We start from the raw sequence: 17,321 nt of genomic DNA, 5'->3' as shown, positions 1-17,321 counted from the left end.
CTGGAGCATAGCCAGTAGTCTTTACTAGGACAGAGGGAGTGAGGGGGGAAAGGGAGGATCCAGAGTAAGGAGAATGGGCCACTGTTAGAATGGCAGAGGTCCTGGGAGTCTTGAGTCATCTGCTGGCGATGGGAGTTAATGCTTGTTGGGGAGAGGCGGAGGGACGCGGATATCCTGGCCTCTCTCCAGACGCCGTTCACAGTCAATCAAATAGTTTACTCCATCGATGACCAGCTGCACCAGCTCCACCTGAAGGACACTAACCCTTGATCTCTGCTTCCCACAATCTGACTCTCTTCCGCACTGATTTGACTGCTCTGGGAACTCGTTTCCAATTCCCTCCCCACTCAACCTGAATTTCATTTCAGATTCTATTACATTCCTGAGGCTCACTCCCTGTCACATCTCAACCCCCACAGACCTATCCCGAATCCCTAAGAATCTCACCTCTGACTTGCCCAGTCGGTCCAAATTAGAGATGTCAATGATGCCGCCTGTGGCAGCTGTGTCCACTCCTCCAGTTCCACGTTTTTGGAGTCTTAGGTTCTCTAGGATCTTTGGGAAGCGGCTATCCTAGAGGGGAGATAGAGATTGGGGGGCAGGGTCAACAGAGGCAGAGATTGGTCCGACCTGAAAGAGCCCTGAACCCACTCAGAGCTCTTCCCCTTGACTCTTTAGCTACACTATGTCTGCTCCTTTCCAAAATGCCCAATCCCTCCCACCCATACACAGCCACCTTCCTCCTTCACAACCCTCTAACTCCACAACTCCTTTACTTTGCTTAGCAGGGGCAGTTTGATGTGCACTCCTGCCCGAAGTCCAGTGCCTAGGTTAGATGGACAGGTCAAGATGTATCCCAAACGCTCATTCCACATGAACTCCCAGCCACGCTCCTGGATCAGCCGCTCCACCTGAGTGCAGAAAGGCTCTGTTAGTGAAAAGTCAGGGATATGCTAGCCTTCCCTTAGCTAGACCCACAGGAACTCTAGAAAATATGTCTAGAAACAAAGACTTGGGATGTGAAAGAATGACACTGATTTTTTTTTTTGGTGGAAATGGCTCATTATCATGCATAAAAGATAATTTTGATGTTGCAAGCCCATAATGATGAGATTGTGCAAAAATATCCTGTGTGGAAGAAGAGAAACCTGAGGGAATGATGCATTAAGGATGATCTAGGGAGATGAACAGAGGTGGTAAACTGAACTGAGAAAAGATCGATTATTCAATGAGTTCTGCATGCATTGACATCTTTACTTTGCTAATGAGCCTAGAGCTTGGAAGATTCTTTCAGCCAGAAAATGAGGTTGTAGGCTTTGCAACAGGAAGAGGCAAGGGAGCCTGTTAACTGTGGAAAGAGCACATGTGAGAAAGCAAGAGGAAGGTGAAAATGCAGCAGAAGAGCCGGATTCATAGTTGTGGAGGGTGGGGGAGGAGTGTGGGAAGCATGTTTTTGTCTCACGTAAACATCCTAATCATGAAGATGACTATTAGAGTTGAAGAGACTGGAGATCTGCCGGAGTTGATGGACATGAAGACCACTACCTAACCTGAGTAAGGGGACGCTGTTCCTAGTTCAGAAAGAACCATGGCATAGGGGGATATTGTATATGATGAACAAGGGGAAATTCTTCCATCTAGAATAGTAACAGCAGTTAACACTTAGGGAACACTTATTACGGGCCATGCACTTTACATGCATTATCTCACTTAAACCCCACAACTTAAAATGTAGGAAGTCTTACTCTCCCAATTTTACAGATGAGAATACTAAGGCATATAATTTAATATGTTACCTATTACTTGCTAAAAATAACAGAAACTTCCCAGCCAAGATCTAAACGGAAGAGGAGCTCTCTCCCTTTACAAGATCAAACTAGAACTGTATACATGAGAAAATACAATAAGGATTGGGTTTATGGGGATTTGTAATCTGGAATTGAATATGGAGACCTAATCCATATAGGACTGAGGATTCAGTTCAACTCCTCACACAGTGCAACGCATTTTAGAACTTAGGCCATTCCATCCTCCACCTTCCCTGGTTTCCCTCCTACTCTCAGCTTAAAATCTAGACATGCTACTTTAGCAAGAATGACAGAATCCAGAGTTAAGGCCTACCTTGGCTCCCAACTGGGTGGTTACATTAGAATCATGAACATACCAATCTCTCACTCCTTACATCCATCCAGGCTTAAACCTTTTCCTTATCTGCACATCCCACCATCCCACACCACACCCCCCAGGCACTGAGCCACCATCTCATTTATTCCTTCTTTGCATTATTTGGCAACTGCTTTATTTACTTCCTTAGACTCCTGACATTCTTTCTCTCTTCCTACTCTTAGGGTGACCACATATCCTGGTTTTCCCTGGACAGTTCTGATTTATACCTCTTGTCCTAGAGTGATTGGTGGTGATCCTTTTCACCATCAAAAGTATCCTGGGTTGGTTGATAAATTATATGGTCAATCTACCATTTTTCTTTTTCTTTTTTTTTTTGTGGTACGCGGGCCTCTCACTGTTGTGGCCTCTCCCATTGTGGAGCACAGGCTCCGGACGCACAGGCTCAGTGGCCGTGGCTCACGGGCCCAGCCGCTCCGCGGCATGTGGGATCTTCCCGGACCAGGGCACGAACCCGTGTCCCCTGCATTGGCAGGCGGACTCTCAACCACCGCGCCACCAGGGAAGCCCCAATCTACCTATTTAAATTTGTTTTTTCCTCAAGTCCTCCCACCTAGTTCCCTTATACACTCTTCTCCGACCTCTTTGAGGCCTCGGCAGAATCTTTCAAACACTTTCTTCATGTTGCCACCCTTCTCCATGGAGATGACCCGTGTATGATCCTCCTCATTCACCCAGATCAAGAAGCTCTTCTCATTGTTGTGCCTGAAGGCAGGAGAGAGGGAGGGACAGGGATTAAGAGGCAGGGCAAGAATTGGGGGAGATAGAAAAAAAAGGGCACTTATAGGGGCAGGGGGTAAGCTAAGCCTCATACCAGATTCCACGAGCATCTGGCCAGTCTCGAGCCATTCCTGCTGCGGTCAATAATGGGGACACAGGTTTATCAAACAGGAAGTGGTCCTGGAGAGAGTAAAGGGACTTGGGTTAAGAATCCTCACAGTAGCCCCTGGGCTTCTCAGAGCCCATCTACCTCATCTGGCCCAGCCTCCCCTGACTCTTCTTTCCATCTGCCCCTCCCGCCCAGCTCGCTCTCAAAGCCCCTCACATCAATTAGCTGCTGCTGCTCAGCCTCTGTCATCTCACTGAGCCGATAGTAGCGTCCAGCCAGGTCACCCTTCAGGCCACTCAGTGCCTCCACCACAACACGCTCCACCTCTCGTCGCTCTGCCCGGGTGCAGGCTGGAGGCAGGCTGAGACCCCGGATACTTCGGCCAGTTCTGACTCTTGTGGACAATACATACCTCTCATCAAAGTAGCCAGAACGGATCTGGGGAATCAGAGAAATTAATGTAAGTCACAGAAACACAGTGGATGGGAGCTGAGGGCCTTTGGGAAGGAGAGACCTTAAGGACTAGAGGGGTCCTCATTGCCTGCACTGGAGGAAGCCCATTGGGCAAGCACTCCAACCGAAAGGGCGTTGTAAACCCTCCCCCAAACCTGCCCACCTTGGGGGGTGGCCATTCTCATCCACCCTCTCCTCTCTACAGAGGCTACTCCTGAACATACAATTCTTTCCCCAGACAGACTAAAAGCTCAGCAGTATAATGACTATGAGTCAGGGTATAATTATGGTTGAAGGGACTGGAGAAACAGAATGTTGTATATAAGGCAATGCAAGTCAGAAGTGGAATATTCGACCTACCTTGCTGGCATCCAGGTCAGTGGTATGTTTCATTGTCTGGGGGTTGTATCCATTGTGTCGCTCTTGGATCACAGGGTCAAACAGCTCAGCAAATACCTGAGGGGCAGTTCAGAGGAAGAGGGTGGTTAAGGAGAGGGAATCCCTTCCCAAGGTTTAGTTGTGGATTGATTTCACTGGGTGAGAAAACATGAGTATGGATGGTCCAGTCTTAAGGGTAAGTGAGGTCTTTAGGGGAAAGGAGCTGGGATTACTGGGGAGATAAATTGGGTCACCAGGGGAACTCTGGGGGCCCCCTACCTCATAGGTCTCCTCATCACCAGCTACCATGCCCACAGTCTTGATGAAGGGGTGGCCAGGGTTGTCCACGCCAGTCTGGATACATTGATCTAGCGTCCAACCAGTGGGTGTGGTCTTGTCGCAGAGCCGGGCATAGACTGCTGGGGTCAGGTGACTGGCCATGCAGTTGTTGTGCTTTCGGAGGTCTGGGTACTCAGCACTAGGGAGGGGGTACCAGTAACCATGGAGGGAGGGCACAGGGGGCCTAGACCCAGTGCACTCAGCTGGGAGCATGTCTGGCTTTGTTCCTTGGGAGGAGGGGAGGTTAGAGGGAGCTAAACCTTGGTAATCTCATCAGGGACTTTCAGGATCTATTCTTTCCCAAGAGTTCTAGCTTCCTCTGGCTGGAGGCTCAATTCTCCCAGACCTGCTCAGTTCTTTCCTCCCATGGACACAACATTAGGGATGGGGGGAGGGGAAAGACTAAGGAGGGGAATTCAGGAAACGGGAGAGAACAGCAGGAAAAGGAGATGGAGGAGAGCGGAAAGGATAGTTCCTGGTCTCTCAATTAGGAATTTGGGCAGGGTAGGTGCAGCCAGAACTCACAGGGCCAGAGCTGGCCTTGGGGGTGGGAACTGCGGGCTCCAAGTCCTCAGGAATGCTTTCACCTTATGGTTTTGGCCTCCATCCCCACCCCCACTGAGGTTTTCAGACTGTCCAGCGCCTGTACTCCAGAGCCTTCGTGACTATAGCCCTTCTCTATTGCCCAGGTCCCCATCTCCATCCCCGTTAGCAACTACCCGTCCCCCACCCCCACCCTCACCCGGGCGCCTGAGACACTGATACCTCGGGGGATACAGCCTCCGTCGTTCGCCGGCGGCTCGAACAGGTTCCGAGCGGAGAAGAAATCCAGCGGCTAGAGACCCAGCTCCAGCCAAAGCCAGGAGTCTGAGCCCCGGGCGGGCAGACAGGAGACGAGAGAAGGGACCAGCCATGGCTTGAGGGTCTGGTTACGGAATCCCGGAGTAGGAGCTGGCTCAGGGCAGGAACCAGGAGGGAGGATGCAAACAGGCTGACTGAGAGCCGGAGGTGGGTGCGAGGCTGGAGCCGAAATGGAGGGAGGCTGGAGCGGGAGTGGAAGCCGGTGCCGACCAGGCTGCAGGAGAGGCGCAATGAGCTAGCGGCGGTCGGGCGCAGGAGAGGGAAGCAGAGCTGCAGTCTCCAGGGGTGGGGCTCATGCAGGCCCCGCCTTCCCGCCTGCCACGGCCCTAGGTGTGCGGGGGCAGAGGGCAGGCACCACCCACCAGGTAGATTAGGAGGACTGGAGATTCGCAGCCCTAGGCCTGGGAACGGGCCCACCTGAGATGAGGTCGCCCAGATTTCAGCACCAAGTAGAGGACAGCACCCAAGGGGACAGGAGAGACCCGAACACCCTTCCCCTAAGCCTCCCGGTTTAATAGGAAACCCGTTTCGTCGCCCTGTGGGTGTGAAAGCGTGACACTACCCAACCTCTTCTCGTTTTTTCGGCCTGCCTCAGCAACCTCTCCATCTTCCCAGGGGAGGCGGCCTCGGGGAACAGTGGAATAAACACAGATACCAGAGGAAGACAAAGAGAAAGCACACAGGCAGACGCTGAGAAAGACACCAGCTGCCTCAAGGTCACCTTTTCCTTAGAACCAGGAAGAGGACCAAAGCTCCTCCCTGTCACACCTGTGCTCTCCTTATAAGGTTGTGGAAGGATTCCGGAGAGAAATCAGGGAAACAGGAACTCTTACCCCATCTGTGCTGTGTTGCCCGCCCCCACAGTGCCCCCAAGTCTGAAGCCCTGCTCTGTCCTTCCTCCACTTCTCATGATCCCCCACTTTTCCCCCTCCTCTGCCCTCCTCCCCATCTCCTACTTCACCTTTGATCTTTTACTTCTCAGAGTCTTTTCCAGGCTCCGACCAGTTTGCTGCTCACAGGACTCCCTCTGAGTATTCTCGGCAGGCTTGCCTACCTGTTGTTTGTGCTGGGCGTGGGGCTGGAGTTGGGCAAGGAATTATTATGCTTTCTTCTCCTCCTCTCCCTTCTCCCTGCTCTCTGTAGCTCCCAGTTCCTGAACTGAAGGAGAGTGTAAGGTGACGTGAAGGGTGTGGCGAGATGACGAGGTGTAGGACGGAAAAGGCAGGCACAGGTCCCCAACTGCCACATGTGTTTCCTCTCTTGGCTCCCTAATGCTGTTTAATCCAGACTGTAAGGAGCGGTGTCCAAGGGCATGGGGTCACCAAGGAATCTCTGCCTTCCACCTGGTCCCTTCTCCTCCTCCCTCCTCACAAGGTGCATATTCATATTTGAGAGGGCTTTGTTCCCATATCTCCAAGTGTGACTTGGGTATGACTTGACCTTTGTCCTGGCAGAAGGAGAATGAATGCTTGGAGCTGAAATAGAGATGTGGGCTTCAGTATGGAGGGTCAGTTAAGATGGGGTAGGCATGGTGGCATTAGCCCATTCTTTCAGGTATTGATGATAAAATATTGGCTCTCTGTACACGGATGCCGAAACGAGATACAGAGACAGAGTTTTGGAGGAGAAAGAAATAGTAGCTTTATTCTTGGAGGGAACACAGCAGGCTAGCACCTCAAGAACTGTGCCCCCCTCCCTGTGGAATAGGGAGTGGTCTTCTAGTCAGGGCTCATGGTGGGGGGGGGTAGGTGATAAGGATCAAGGCAGTGACTGGGCTTACATTCTTCTGATGGGTTGGTGGTGAGGTAAGTAGGAGTCAGCAACATCAACCTTCAGGTTCCAGCTGCTCTGGGGTCTGTGGGCAGCATACCCACCTGGAGGGGGTTTCAGTATCTGCAAGACAGCTCAAAGATATCTTTGTGTGTGTCTGTTGATGGGGAACCAGGACCTTACCCCAAGGCTGCACTAACTGTTTCTCTTGACTGTTTCTCTCTTGTCTTGCATCCTCTCACTTCCCTGATTAACAACTGCTTGAACCTGCCTATTGGAAGTAGGGAAAGGTCATGGAGGCTGAATGAAGGCTATTTCCTGTAATCAAAGACATGGGGGACACAGAAAGTCTTTGTGCCCAGGAGCCCCACAGGGCCCTGCTCAGTATCATTACCTTGGTGAACCCACAAGACAGCAAGATACTTGTTAATCTTAAGGGAGAGGATCTGAGAAAAAGAAATTCCCTTCAAGTTGTCCACTGGCCTCACTGATGAGACCCCACTCCATCCCTTTACTCTCATTTCATTCATTCCTCTCAGGCTTCCCTAGTGCTCCTTTTCCTTTCTTCCTCATTTGTGGGTAGCCTTAGTAGCCAATTACCTCTCTTCCAGGTCCATCAGTTCCTTCTTCTCCTGGTAAGAGAGCAATAATCAGAGAATAGATGGAGTTCTGCAGTTGTGTTACCTGAAAACTGGGTTCACCTTTTGGTGGGTGTCAAGCCAATAAACCCAACCAAGCCAAAGATCAGGAGAAGGAAGGATTTATTATTACTTGCCACAAGTAAGGAGAACACCAGGGATCTCTCCCAAAGCAGCGTCTCCCCGAACAGCAAAATCTGGGAAGTTGGGCTTCCCTGGTGGCGCAGTGGTTGAGAGTCCGCCTGCCGATGCAGGGGACACGGGTTCGTGCCCCGGTTCGGGAAAATCCCACATATCGCAGAGCGGGTGGGCCCATGAGCCATGGCCGCTGAGCCTGCGCGTCCGGAGCCTGTACTCTGCAACGGGAGAGACCACAACAGTGAGAGGCCCGCGTGCCGCAAAAAAAAAAAAAAAAATCTGGGAAGTTTTCAGCTAAGGATACATGCATATTCATGAAGGGGTGAAACCGAGCAGGACCCTATGGGGCTCAAAGATGAATTATTATGTATATCCTTTAAGAAATCAGGGCCCTGCCCCAAGACTGCACTGTTGTTTCTTGACTGCTCCTCCCTTGTTTCTGCATTCCCTCCCTTAAGATCATTAATTACTGAGACCTGTTCAAAGGCAAGCATTGTGGCCATACTTATATCACAAAATGGCTTAGGCCAAAATGGGTTCTCTTATATCAAGAAAGCCATTCCTGGTTCTCTTTCTCCGGTGACCCCCCTAACCTACCTGCTTACACTAGGGACAAAATGGAGCAGGACGCTGTGGGTTCCTCCCAGGTACAAATCCCTTCTGTGTCCCTGTTTCTTGTTTGTAAGAAATAGGCTTCATTCAGCCTCCTTGACCTTTCCAGAGTTTCAAGGGCAGATTCAAACAGTTGCTAATCAGGGAAGGGAAGGGATACAGAAACACAGGAGGGACAATCAAAAAACTATAGTGCAGCAATTAAAGCAGGATCTTGGTTCCTCCCAGAGGAATATTCATAACAATATCCTTGAGTTCTTCTGCAGGAACTAACCCCACCTCCCACATGGAAGATGGTAACTTCAGGCTGAATAACAGAGTTCTGGAGCACCACCCTGTTACCTCACCACTAACCAATCAGAAGAAGGTCACATACTTGCAGCCCTCACCCCAAATTTTGCCTATAAAAACTTTTTCCCCAAAACCATCAGGGAGTTAATGGGGTTTTTGAGAACAAGCCACCTGTTCTCCTTGCTCGACCCTGCAATAAACCTTTCTCTGCTCCAAACTCTGGCCTTTCTGTTTGTTTGGCCTCACTGTGCTTTGGGCACACAAACTTGCGTTGGGTAACAGAACTTGGAATAGTCTTGACCAGGGAAACCTGAGTGAGGATGCAAAGATAATAACAATACAAACATACACAAAATGCTTTCATATAATCAGTACCCTATGAGTTAGGGTTTTCTAGTCCCACTCTGTCACAGGTGAGAAAAGAGGGGCTGAGGGAAGTTCAATGACTTGTCCAAGGCTGCACAGCTATTAAAGGCAAGAGGGCAAGCAGAGTGTGGAGATAGGAATCCACTTGTTCAGTCTTCCAAGTCCATCCATCGTCTTGTCTCCTCCATAAGTAAGTCTCTTTTCCTTCCCTTAACTTTCTGATTTGTTTCTGTCTCTTTGTCTCTAGCCTCCCTTTCACTCCTCTAGTCCATTAACATTTGCAACGTACATTTATTGGATCTCTACGTCTATCATATCCCGTTTTATTTTACAAAACGAACAGAAGACTTGGTTTTGTCCTCATGGAGGTGCAATGGCACAGACTCTGCCTCTTCCTCTACATCTCGCTTCCCCCCACTTCTTCTCACTGGAAATTCTCTGTCTAGACCAAGCATCTGGACTGTGGCGACGCAGTTAGAAATCAGAAAATGAACAACAGGTTGCACTTCCTCCCCAGAACCACTAGAGGCCACCATCCTCCGCGCAGAAGCGCCGGCCAACGCAGCCTGACTCTGCTGCCGGTGCGCGCCCTCCGCTGATTGGTGGCGCCGAAGAGAAGTCGTGCTTTGATTGGGCCGCTGTCAGGTGTCGCTGCCGGCAGGTTCGGGTGCGCGAGCGCAGGGAGGCGGGTGAGTGAGGGCCGGGGGCGGTGGGGGAGTGGCTGGGGGCTGGGGGCGGTATCTGAGGGGGTGGACTGGGTAGAGTGGGCTCCTTCGGTGCCGAGGGCCCTGGTTAGGAGCGGCTGGGGGCAGCTCTAGAAAGAGACCCAGCGGAGAGGCCTCAATGTCAGCGAAGGGAGAGTGAGGCGAGGAAGGCGGGGGCGGGCAAAAGGCTAGAGGAGTCGGGATGGGAGGTGGTTTTCGTGACCCGGAGCTGAGTGAGGAGAGCGCAGAGGAGGGGGTCAGCGAGAGAAGAGATGGGCGTGTGAAGGTCTGCGTGAGGAAGAGGGGGTCCTGCTGAGCCAGGGGAGTCTGCCGGGGAGAGGGTCAGGGCGGGCAGGTCTGTGTGAGGAGGCGTGGGAGTGGAGTCAGACCGGAGGCTCGGCTGGAGGAAGGGGTTGTTGCAGAGGAGAGAGAAGGTGAGCCTGGAGGGAAGGCAGGTTGGGAAGGAGTGGCTCTCAGACAGTCTGTGCGGGGGAGCATTGAGGGTTCCATATAAATTTGTTACCAAGTGTGGTGACTCATCTGAGGGTTTGAAAGGCTGTTTAAGGCTGGGGAGTCAATGAGCGACAGGATTAGTTGTATTGTTGATTGGATCGGTTGATTAGTGATGTAGGAGGGGGCAGTAGTTAGGGGAGTCAATGAAGAGTCCTTTTAGTAAGTTGGGGAAAGAAGGCAGTATGAGTGAGTTGATACCGAGAACAAGGGCATCAGCACAGTTCATCAGTGGCAGAATAAGGGTATGTATGAAGCATTAAAAACTGCATCAAGAAGGAGAGAAGGGGTCCACTGTTGAAGGAGATAGTGTTTATGGCCTGAGGAGTTTTAACTGTGTTGGAAGTATTCCCGCCTCACCCTGTACTGACCTTTCTCTTTCATCACTGATGGAGCCCTCCATCAAGTGCAGAAGTGCATGGTGGTTAAAGAAATTAAAGGATTAGGAAAGCAGCCCTAAATTCTAAGGGATAAAAAAGTTACACAGTTTACCCTCCCTTCAGTCCCTTCTCTAGATCTGATTTAACATAGATGTTCCTGAGAAGATTGCCCACCTGCCCCTCCCTCTCTCCTTACCTATTATACTGTCTCCTGCTTCCTCCCCTCCCCTCGCTCCCTTCCACACTGATTCAGGCCCCAGTAAGACTGCCCTTTAGCCTACTGTAGAGTCTGAAGTTTAGAGTCTGAAGTTTTCTTTTGCAACAAAGTATTAGGGGAGAGGGGGAAGGGGAGAAGAGCACAGAAAACAGGGCAATGGCTCTTGGAACACCACATTAAATCCCAGCTTCTCGCAGAGGTACATCTAAATAAATCCTGGCTTATTTCATAGCTATTTCTGTCAGGCTTCTATTTCTGCTTTGTTAACTATGAATTTAGACCTTTCATCTCTCTTCAGCTCCATATTTGTGAACAGATTCTCCTTTGCCATTCAATTATCATCTCCTGTTATAGAGTTATAATAGAATTTCAAGAATGTGGCAGTGTACATTCAGTAGAAAACCAGGAAAGACCTAGTGGAAGAAAGTGTGGAGGGTTAGGAATCTTAGAGAAAGCTCCTGCTTCAGAGAAAGGATAAAGCGTGCAACAAAATTCTGCTTGCTTAAACTATACAGGGACCTTGGGAATGTCACAAGTCATGGAAATTGGGTCAGGTCACGAAAAAGGATTTCGAAGAAACAGGCTACAATCAGGAGGAGTGTGTATGTATAAGACCTGCAGTGTACAGCTGAAAACGTTAAGCCTAAGGAGAATGTTGTGCCCTCACGGTGGTTGAGCAACAGAGAAAAGCAGATGGTGAAGACTAGAAAGGTCAAGATCTATATAAAGATTAGCTATAACTTTCTAATCGAAGCTGCAAACTCACTTGTAATGGAAGGGTTTAAAATAAAAATACGGAAAGTAAATATTGAAGACTAAAAACCTGTAAGACTAAATTACTCCATTTACTTAAGGAGTTTGTGGCTTTCATTAGAGCCATTGGTCAGTATTTCTGAGAACTTTTGCAGAATGTAGAAAATTGCAGATGTGACTCAATTTCATTTTTGGAAAAAAATAACAGATACCCGTATCCCCACAATTTAGTATTAACAGATGTTAACCATTTGTATATTTGCTTCAGAGTTTTCTTAATTGAAATAAACATTATAGGTAAGGTTGTGAGGTTCCATTTGAATCCTTCTCAGTTCTGTTTTCCCCTCTGCTCAGAGGTAACCACTATCATGAATTTGATGTCTTTCTTTCCCGTCTGTTTTTATACTTCTAATTATGTATACAGCCATAAACATATGTAGTATTTTTTATTTGTACAAGTGGAATTGTCCTGCATGTATATTTCTGCAGTTTGCATTTGGAAGCTGTCCATGTTATATATAGCTTTGATTCATTTTTTAAAAATGGAAATATAGTTAATTTACAATGTGTTAGTTTCAGGTGTATAGCAAAATGATTCATATATATATATATACATAGATATATATATATATATATATACAAGGTATTGAGTATATTTCCCTGTGCTATACAGTTGGTCCTGTTGTTTACCAATTTTATATATAGTAGTATGTATATGTTAATCCCAAGCTCCTAATTTATCCCCCTGATTCATTTTTAATAATTGCTGTTAGTCAACCATTTGTAAACACAACATTATATTTATCCATTCTTCTACTTGTGACATCTGAGTTGTTCTCGGTTTTTGCCATTACCAGCAGTAAGGTTATGAACATCCCTGCAAATGTCTTTTTATGTGGGAGAGTTTCTCTACAGCGGAGTTTCTCAACCTTGGCACCACTCACATTTTGGACTGGACAATTCTTTGCTGTGGGGGTATATCCTATGCATTTTAGAATGGTGAGCAGCAACCTTGGCCTCTACTCACTAGATGCCAATAGCATCTCCCCAGTTGTGACAACCAAAAGTGTCTCCTGACAAATGTCCTTTGCACAGTATAATCACAGTTGGTTAAGAACCACTGCTGCAGGTGTATGTATGCAGAAGGGGAACTGCCAGGTTGTTCTGACTTAATTTTAAGTCTTAAGATATTCTCACTGATAATGGCTCTAGGCAGGATTTTTTTTCCATTGTAGCTTCTGGTATGAAGGACCTTGGGCTAGACCAGCCTTGTGTCTGTTGTACCCTGAGATGGTAGAGAGAAAATTGAAATTTCAGTTTGAGAACGGGTTGGAGCCTGTTGTATGGATGCCTGTATCCTCAACTTCCCAACTAGCACTAGACCTCTTTCCTTGAACAGATTTTCTGGAACTGAGCATCTCTCTTTTAAGGTAAAGCAGGTGAAGGAGAGACGGGGCATAGGGGATTTTAATGTTCTGATTTAATGTTTAGAACATAGGGTGCCCTCAGTCAATGCTTTTTTGAGTTAATCCTTGGTAGGAATGAAGATAGGGGTTAAGAGCAAAGGCAGATGAACTCTCTTATTCCTCTGCTCTTGAATTAAATCACTGAGTTCAACACTACTGTGGGGAAGTGGAGAAGGGCCAGGAACATTTTGGAATGAGTCCAAAGTTGAAATGTCACTCTGACCTTCTCTTCTGGTAGGAATCAACAGTAGCCTTCCATGAGGAACTGCCTTTCCCATTTGCTGCTGGAGTTAACGGTTTTTCCTGCTGGCAGAATCAGGGACATGCCAGCACTGTAAGGGTTAATCTACTGATCCTCTTACCAGTCTCATGGTTGGGGGTGGGGTGAGCAGGGAGGAAAAGGGAGACCTCGATTTTCTCTTAGGGATCTTTAGTCATCTCAAGTCATAGCCCACATGCCTCCTTTCCTGTTGATCCTTCTCACCATAGCTTTGTTTCCTGTTTCCCCTAGTCTGCTTGTAGTTCCCTCTTATTTTCTCATTCCCCATCCCCCATCCCCATGCACTGCCATGAGGCTTGGATTCTGAACTAACAGGGATACATACCCTCCACTGCAGAGCGGGATGAGTGGGTGCTCCGGCGGGGATGTGGTCATTGCCGGCCAGTGAGGGCGAGAGCGCCACAGCCCACTTCTTCCTTGGAGCTGGAGATGAGGGGCTGGGCACCCGTGGAATAGGCATGAGGACAGAAGAGAGTGACAGCGAGCTCCTTGAGGATGAGGAGGATGAAGTGGTAAGACCAGGGAAAACGATGTAACTTGGTTCTGGGACCCCTGTCATAGTTGAGATTCCATAGGATGGAGACACCTCTCCCCATTCTTCCCAAATGCATAGACTCCCTGTCATAAACAGGCCCTATTCTGATTAAGGGGAAGGGCAGTGGAGATTGGTTAGATTGCCTCTCTTTGAAGCCCCTACCCTTATGCCCTCGTCCTGTTGTCTCATTATTATTGGTTCTCCTACTCTTCTGCCCGAGTACACATTTCCTACTGTGGCAGTAGGAATACCTGCAGGTACCCCAATCTAGGCCTAAGTTAGGAGATAACCTTAACCCCATAGGTCCAAAGTCCTGGCAAGGAACTGTGCCCTAAGGAGATGAAACAGTGTGTTCCCTGATAGGGATGGTTTAGGTGGGAAGTACCTGACAGCACTTCCTCTCTGTAGCCTCCTGAACCTCAGATCATTGTTGGCATCTGTGCCATGACCAAGAAATCCAAGTCCAAGCCAATGACCCAAATCCTAGAGCGACTCTGCAGATTTGACTACCTGACTGTTATCATCCTGGGAGAAGATGTGATCCTTAATGAACCTGTGGAAAACTGGCCATCCTGCCACTGCCTCATCTCTTTCCACTCCAAAGGTTGGTGTGTGTGAAGGAAAATGAGAAGGAATGGTGTTGGGAATGCTGGACTGGGAAATGAGGCTCTTACTGTCCAATAGTAAAGAGGCCATCAGCTCTTCCCAACACACTAGGGAACAGTGCAAAGGGGTTTGTTCTCCCTACATCTTGGAGGAGTTGCCGGTGGTAGTTTAAAGCCCATATTTGAACCTCAGGACAGCTCTAAGATTCTTAGGTCTCTGACAGAATTGGTCTTTGGAAGGACCCTAAAAATAATTTCTGTTTTACTTTTTTCTGATGGATATTCTAGACTTGGGAAGTTGGGCAGGAGGATGAGTGCTGGGTTGGATGGGTAGTGGAGCTCAGTGGCAACTAATAGCTTTAATATGTTTATTTCTCTTGCTGTTTTCTCACTGTCTCTTTCACTTTCTTCCTTTGGTCTCTCTATTTCCTTTCTCCATCCCAGGCTTTCCTCTGGACAAAGCTGTTGCTTACTCCAAACTTCGAAACCCTTTTCTTATCAATGACCTGGCTATGCAGTATTACATCCAGGATAGGTATAGCTTTCTGTTGACTGGTGGGATGGGTGGCCCTGAGATCATGCCTGTTTAGAGAACCCACTCTGGGAGGGGCAGAGTCAAAGAAACATGCTTAATTTTTGTACCATACCCTGTTGAGTTCTGTACACGAGTGTCTCCCAATTCCTGAATGAATGAAATCCCTAGCCTCTCCCCTGGTCACCATCCCCCACCTCTCCCAGCTAATTTATTCGGGGGTGACAGGAGGGAGGTGTACCGGATCCTGCAGGAGGAGGGTATTGATCTGCCTCGATATGCTGTGCTCAACCGTGACCCTGCCCGGCCTGAGGGTGAGTACCTGGCCTTGTCCAGTCCTGCCCTGCTTTCTACGACTTAGCCCAGTTCTCCTTCCTCTAGACGTCTCCTATGTACCACCCGGCTCAGTGAGGCTTTGGTTACTGGATTATGGGTAGAGCTAGAGCCATGGGTCTTTGGACAGAACTTTGGACCTCTTATATAGATATTAATGACCATATCTATTATTAAGATATGGTCATAGCAATTTGAGGGTTATGGAGATTACAACTCGGAGAAGTGGGAGTTGGAAGTATTCTTAGGCCCTAGGAATGACCACATGCCTACCTTTCAGAGTGCAACCTGATTGAGGGTGAAGATCAGGTGGAGGTAAATGGAGCCGTCTTTCCCAAGCCCTTTGTGGAGAAGCCAGTGAGTGCAGAGGACCACAATGTTTACATCTACTACCCCAGCTCAGCCGGAGGAGGAAGCCAGCGCCTCTTCCGTAAGGTATGGGAGACATTTGGGCATTTGAGGAGGCAGAGAAGTAGAAGGGCGAGAATGAGGTTGTGGGGAGGGAAGCTGGAGGATTTGGGGACAAGTTAGAGGCAACTTTTTCTTTTCCTTCCTTTTTCTTCTGAAGATTGGCAGCCGGAGCAGCGTTTACTCTCCTGAGAGCAGCGTCCGGAAGACAGGGTCATACATCTATGAGGAGTTTATGCCAACAGATGGCACAGATGTCAAGGTTATGGTGGATACAGGGATTTAAGAGGTTATAAATGTCTGGGTGGGGTGGGGTGCTTGGGAAGCAAGTGGAAGTGTATGGAAGTGGTCGTAGAAAATAAAGTATGAATGTGATGGGCTTTCATATGCAGGTGAAGGTAAGAAGTGGGGGAAGTAGGTATTTACATTGTCACTATCAGAGCAAGGGCAAGAGTGACATGGAAAATGGAATACTGTTGATAAGTTATTTCTTAGTAAGGACTAGGCAATAGTTTTGGAGTTCTGTGGAGAAACCTTCATAATGATACTAAAGTAGAGCTCAGTAAGAAAAATGTCAGTCTCCTTGTTCATAAAACTTGGGGATTTGTTAGTTTTGTTTTTGTTTACTGTGAAACTAGTCTACAGACATAGTGCTCACATTGTCTTCTCATATGCAGGGTGAGCTGTGGGCATACTCAGTGATGCTATGTACCTGCAGGTGTATACAGTGGGACCAGACTATGCCCATGCTGAAGCCAGAAAATCTCCAGCTTTGGATGGGAAGGTCGAAAGAGACAGTGAGGGGAAAGAAATTCGATATCCAGTCATGCTGACTGCCATGGAAAAGCTGGTGGCCAGGAAAGTCTGCGTAGCTTTTAAGGTGGAGGAAGTCCCCTTGGCAGCGAAGGGGAGGGTGTGTGTGCTGGGGGCGGGGTGGGTGGGAGGGATGCAGGAGAGGGGCTGTGGAATGAGGGGGGTGCTGAGAAGGAAGAGTGGCTCTCTTGTTCTCATCTTGCTTTTATCGCCTGCAGCAAACGGTCTGTGGTTTTGACCTCCTTCGTGCCAATGGTCACTCCTTTGTGTGTGATGTCAATGGCTTCAGTTTCGTCAAGAATTCGATGAAATACTACGATGACTGTGCCAAGATTCTGGGGTAAGGGGCACAGTGGTCTGAGCTGGGGAGAATGGGCTTAAAGAAGAGAATTGGAAAGTTTTTACTGTATAGGCATGCCTCGTTTTATTGAGCTTTGTGGATACTGCGTTTTTTTTACATATTGAAGGTTTGTGGCAAACTTGTGTCGAGCAAGTCTGTTGGCGCCATTTTTCCAACAGCATTTGCTTACTTCATGTCTCTGTGTGACATTTTGGTAATTCTCACAATATTTCAAATTTTTCACTATCATATTTGTCATAGTGATCTGTGATCAGTGATCTTTGATGTTACTATTGCAAAAAGATTACAACTTGCTGAAGGCTCAGATGATGGTTAGCATTTTTTTTAAGTAAATTTATTTATTTATTTTTGGGTGTGTTGGGTCTTCGTTGCTGTGCGCAGGCTTTCTCTAGTTGCGGCGAGCAGAGGCTACTCTTCGTTGTGGTGTACAGGCTTCTCACTGTGGTGGCTTCTCTTGCTTCAGAGCACGGTCTCTAGGTGCGCAGGATTCAGTAGCTGTGGCACGCAGGCTCAGTCGTCGTGGCTCACAGGCTCTAGAGCACAGGCTCAGTAGTTGTGGCACATG

The 17,321-nt window shown here is 48.4% G+C and overlaps 2 protein-coding genes across 16 annotated transcripts in view; one reads left to right on the top strand and one right to left on the bottom strand.

The window, feature by feature from the left end:
* Nucleotides 1–6: 6 nt before the first annotated feature.
* On the bottom strand, nucleotides 7–6,194 carry LOC307182056 (creatine kinase U-type, mitochondrial). 2 transcript variants are annotated; one of them, XM_079913159.1, is made up of 10 exons: nucleotides 6,099–6,194; nucleotides 4,949–5,258; nucleotides 4,124–4,322; nucleotides 3,827–3,922; nucleotides 3,230–3,451; nucleotides 2,999–3,084; nucleotides 2,766–2,889; nucleotides 777–911; nucleotides 448–573; nucleotides 7–249 (listed from the first exon to the last, which is right to left on the bottom strand). In XM_079913159.1, the coding sequence occupies exons 2-10, from the start codon at nucleotides 5,095–5,097 to the stop codon at nucleotides 136–138; spliced, it is 1,251 nt and encodes a 416-aa protein (XP_079769285.1). In that variant the 5' UTR covers nucleotides 5,098–5,258; nucleotides 6,099–6,194; the 3' UTR covers nucleotides 7–135. The 2 variants fall into 2 exon arrangements, with proteins under 2 accessions (XP_079769285.1, XP_079769286.1); XM_079913160.1 differs by having other exon boundaries at nucleotides 6,006–6,141.
* A 3,320-nt stretch (nucleotides 6,195–9,514) lies between these two features.
* Nucleotides 9,515–17,321, top strand: part of PPIP5K1 (diphosphoinositol pentakisphosphate kinase 1) — a 49,267-nt gene continuing 41,460 nt past the window's right edge. For 10 of the 14 annotated variants that reach the window (XR_013827220.1, XM_079913999.1, XM_079914009.1 and 7 more), the window contains exons 1-10: nucleotides 9,515–9,548; nucleotides 13,128–13,223; nucleotides 13,507–13,681; nucleotides 14,113–14,308; nucleotides 14,754–14,844; nucleotides 15,070–15,155; nucleotides 15,455–15,609; nucleotides 15,743–15,844; nucleotides 16,301–16,462; nucleotides 16,614–16,735. Coding sequence is in view for 13 of the 14 variants with exons in the window: in XM_079913999.1 (XP_079770125.1) it covers nucleotides 13,535–13,681; nucleotides 14,113–14,308; nucleotides 14,754–14,844; nucleotides 15,070–15,155; nucleotides 15,455–15,609; nucleotides 15,743–15,844; nucleotides 16,301–16,462; nucleotides 16,614–16,735 (1,061 nt within the window). In the remaining variant the exon portion in view is untranslated. Of the gene's footprint in view, nucleotides 9,549–12,194; nucleotides 13,224–13,506; nucleotides 13,682–14,112; nucleotides 14,309–14,753; nucleotides 14,845–15,047; nucleotides 15,156–15,454; nucleotides 15,610–15,742; nucleotides 15,845–16,300; nucleotides 16,463–16,613; nucleotides 16,736–17,321 lie in introns of those variants that run through there. The other 4 variants (XM_079914002.1, XM_079914003.1, XM_079914004.1 and 1 more) reach the window with 3 other exon arrangements.

Source organism: Stenella coeruleoalba (genome assembly GCF_951394435.1).
Source record: "Stenella coeruleoalba genome assembly, chromosome: 2".
In the NCBI taxonomy this organism is placed as follows: Eukaryota; Metazoa; Chordata; class Mammalia; order Artiodactyla; family Delphinidae; genus Stenella; species Stenella coeruleoalba.
The sequence above is the reverse complement of the archived record's forward strand: the minus strand, read 5'-3'. Positions and strand labels throughout refer to the sequence as shown.